Source organism: Salmo salar, chromosome 18 (assembly GCF_965601325.2).
Source record: "Salmo salar chromosome 18, fSalSal1, whole genome shotgun sequence".
NCBI classification, from domain to species: domain Eukaryota; kingdom Metazoa; phylum Chordata; class Actinopteri; order Salmoniformes; family Salmonidae; genus Salmo; species Salmo salar.
Genome location: NC_138308.1, coordinates 272,501 through 275,000, shown reverse-complemented (window position 1 = coordinate 275,000; position 2,500 = coordinate 272,501). Strand labels below are relative to the sequence as shown.

The following is a 2,500-nucleotide window of genomic DNA, read 5'->3' as shown; positions in this document are numbered from 1 at the left end:
CAGGGGTCAGAGGTCACCTTGTATAGTTTGGGTCGTACGGGCGTGAAGTCCTCAGGGACGTGTCTGATTAGAGGTCAGGGGTCAGAGGTCAGGGGTCAGAGGTCACCTTGTATAGTTTGGGTCGTACGGGCGTGAAGTCCTCAGGGACGTGTCTGATTAGAGGTCAGGGGTTAGAGGTCAGGGGTCAGAGGTCAGGGTCAGAGGTCACCTTGTATAGTTTGGGTCGTACGGGCGTGAAGTCCTCGGGGACGTGTCTGATTAGAGGTCAGGGGTCAGAGGTCAGGGGTCACCTTGTATAGTTTGGGTCGTACGGGCGTGAAGTCCTCAGGGACGTGTCTGAGAATCTCTTCAGGTTGTCCTCCCAGAACCTCCCAGAAGATGAGAGGTTCCTGATTCTGCTGCATGGTGGTTATCTCAGCTTTCCCCTTACGTTCGTTCTTATTGATCTTCTCTGCAAACAGGCTACACACACACACACACACACACACACACACACACACACACACACACACACACACACACACACACACACACACACACACACACACACACACACACACACACACAGAGAGACAGACACACACAGAGAGACAGACACACACAGAGAGACAGACACACAGTCAGAGACACACACACACACACACACACACAGACCACACACACACACACACACACACAGACAGACACCACACACACACAGGTCAGACCAGACTACACACACACACGTTCAGTCACCGGGTCTTAGTGACCACAGTACACACCGAGTCAGTGTACCAGAGATGGTTAGTTACCGGGTCTTAGTGGTACCAGAGTAGTGTTGGTGTGTTAGTTACCGGGTCTTAGTGGTACCAGAGTAGTGTTGGTGTGTTAGTTACCGGGTCTTAGTGGTACCAGAGTAGTGTTGGTGTGTTAGTTACCGGGTCTTAGTGGTACCAGAGTAGTGTTGGTGTGTTAGTTACCGGGTCTTAGTGGTACCAGAGTAGTGTTGGTGTGTTAGTTACCGGGTCTTAGTGGTACCAGAGTAGTGTTGGTGTGTTAGTTACCGGGTCTTAGTGGTACCAGAGTAGTGTTGGTGTGTTAGTTACCGGGTCTTAGTGGTACCAGAGTAGTGTTGGTGTGTTAGTTACCGGGTCTTAGTGGTACCAGAGTAGTGTTGGTGTGTTAGTTACCGGGTCTTAGTGGTACCAGAGTAGTGTTGGTGTGTTAGTTACCGGGTCTTAGTGGTACCAGAGTAGTGTTGGTGTGTTAGTTACCGGGTCTTAGTGGTACCAGAGTAGTGTTGGTGTGTTAGTTACCGGGTCTTAGTGGTACCAGAGTAGTGTTGGTGTGGTTAGTTACCGGGTCTTAGTGGTACCAGAGTAGTGTTGGTGTGTTAGTTACCGGGTCTTAGTGGTACCAGAGTAGTGTTGGTGTGTTAGTTACCGGGTCTTAGTGGTACCAGAGTAGTGTTGGTGTGTTAGTTACCGGGTCTTAGTGGTACCAGAGTAGTGTTGGTGTGTTAGTTACCGGGTCTTAGTGGTACCAGAGTAGTGTTGGTGTGTTAGTTACCGGGTCTTAGTGGTACCAGAGTAGTGTTGGTGTGTTAGTTACCGGGTCTTAGTGGTACCAGAGTAGTGTTGGACCGGGTCTTAGTGGTACCAGAGTAGTGTTGGTGTGTTAGTTACCGGGTCTTAGTGGTACCAGAGTAGTGTTGGTTGTTACCGGGCTTAGTGGTACCAGAGAGTGTTGGTTAGTTACCGGGTCTTAGTGGTACCAGAGTAGTGTTGGTTAGTTACCGGGTCTTAGTGGTACCAGAGTAGTGTTGGTGTGTTAGTTACCGGGCCTTAGTGGTACCGGCCAGAGTGGCGCTGGCTCCTCTCCAGATGAGGATCTCCAGACCCGTATCCACCAGGAACACAAACCTACAGGAACACAGAACATTAGAACCACAGGAACCCAGAGCATTAGAACCACAGGAACACAGAGCATTAGACCTACAGGAACACAGAGCATTAGACCTACAGGAACACAGAGCATTAGAACTACAGGAACACAGAGCATTAGAACTACAGGAACACAGAGCATTAGACCTACAGGAACACAGAGCATTAGACCTACAGGAACACAGAGCATTAGAACTACAGGAACACAGAGCATTAGAACTACAGGAACGCAAACCTACAGGAACACAGAGCATTAGAACTACAGGAACACAGAGCATTAGAACTACAGGAACCCAGAGCATTAGAACTACAGGAACCCAGAGCATTAGAACCACAGGAACACAGAACATTAGAACTACAGGAACACAGAACATTAGAACTACAGGAACACAGAACATTAGAACTACAGGAACGCAAACCTACAGGAACACAGAACATTAGAACTACCGGAACACAGAGCATTAGAATCACAGAGCATTAGAACCACAGGAACACAGAGCATTAGAACCACAGGAACACAGAGCATTAGAACCACAGGAACACAGAGCATTAGAACCACAGGAACACAGAGCATTAGA

General features: G+C 48.8%; 1 protein-coding gene across 1 annotated transcript in view; it reads right to left on the bottom strand.

Annotated features, from left to right (window-relative positions):
* The window catches only part of flii (FLII actin remodeling protein), a 114,505-nt gene that overhangs the window by 54,647 nt on the left and 57,358 nt on the right, over positions 1-2,500 (bottom strand). The window contains 2 exon segments of the mRNA XM_082964630.1: positions 291-462; positions 1,818-1,901. Of these exon segments, the coding sequence (XP_082820756.1) occupies positions 291-462; positions 1,818-1,901 (256 nt within the window).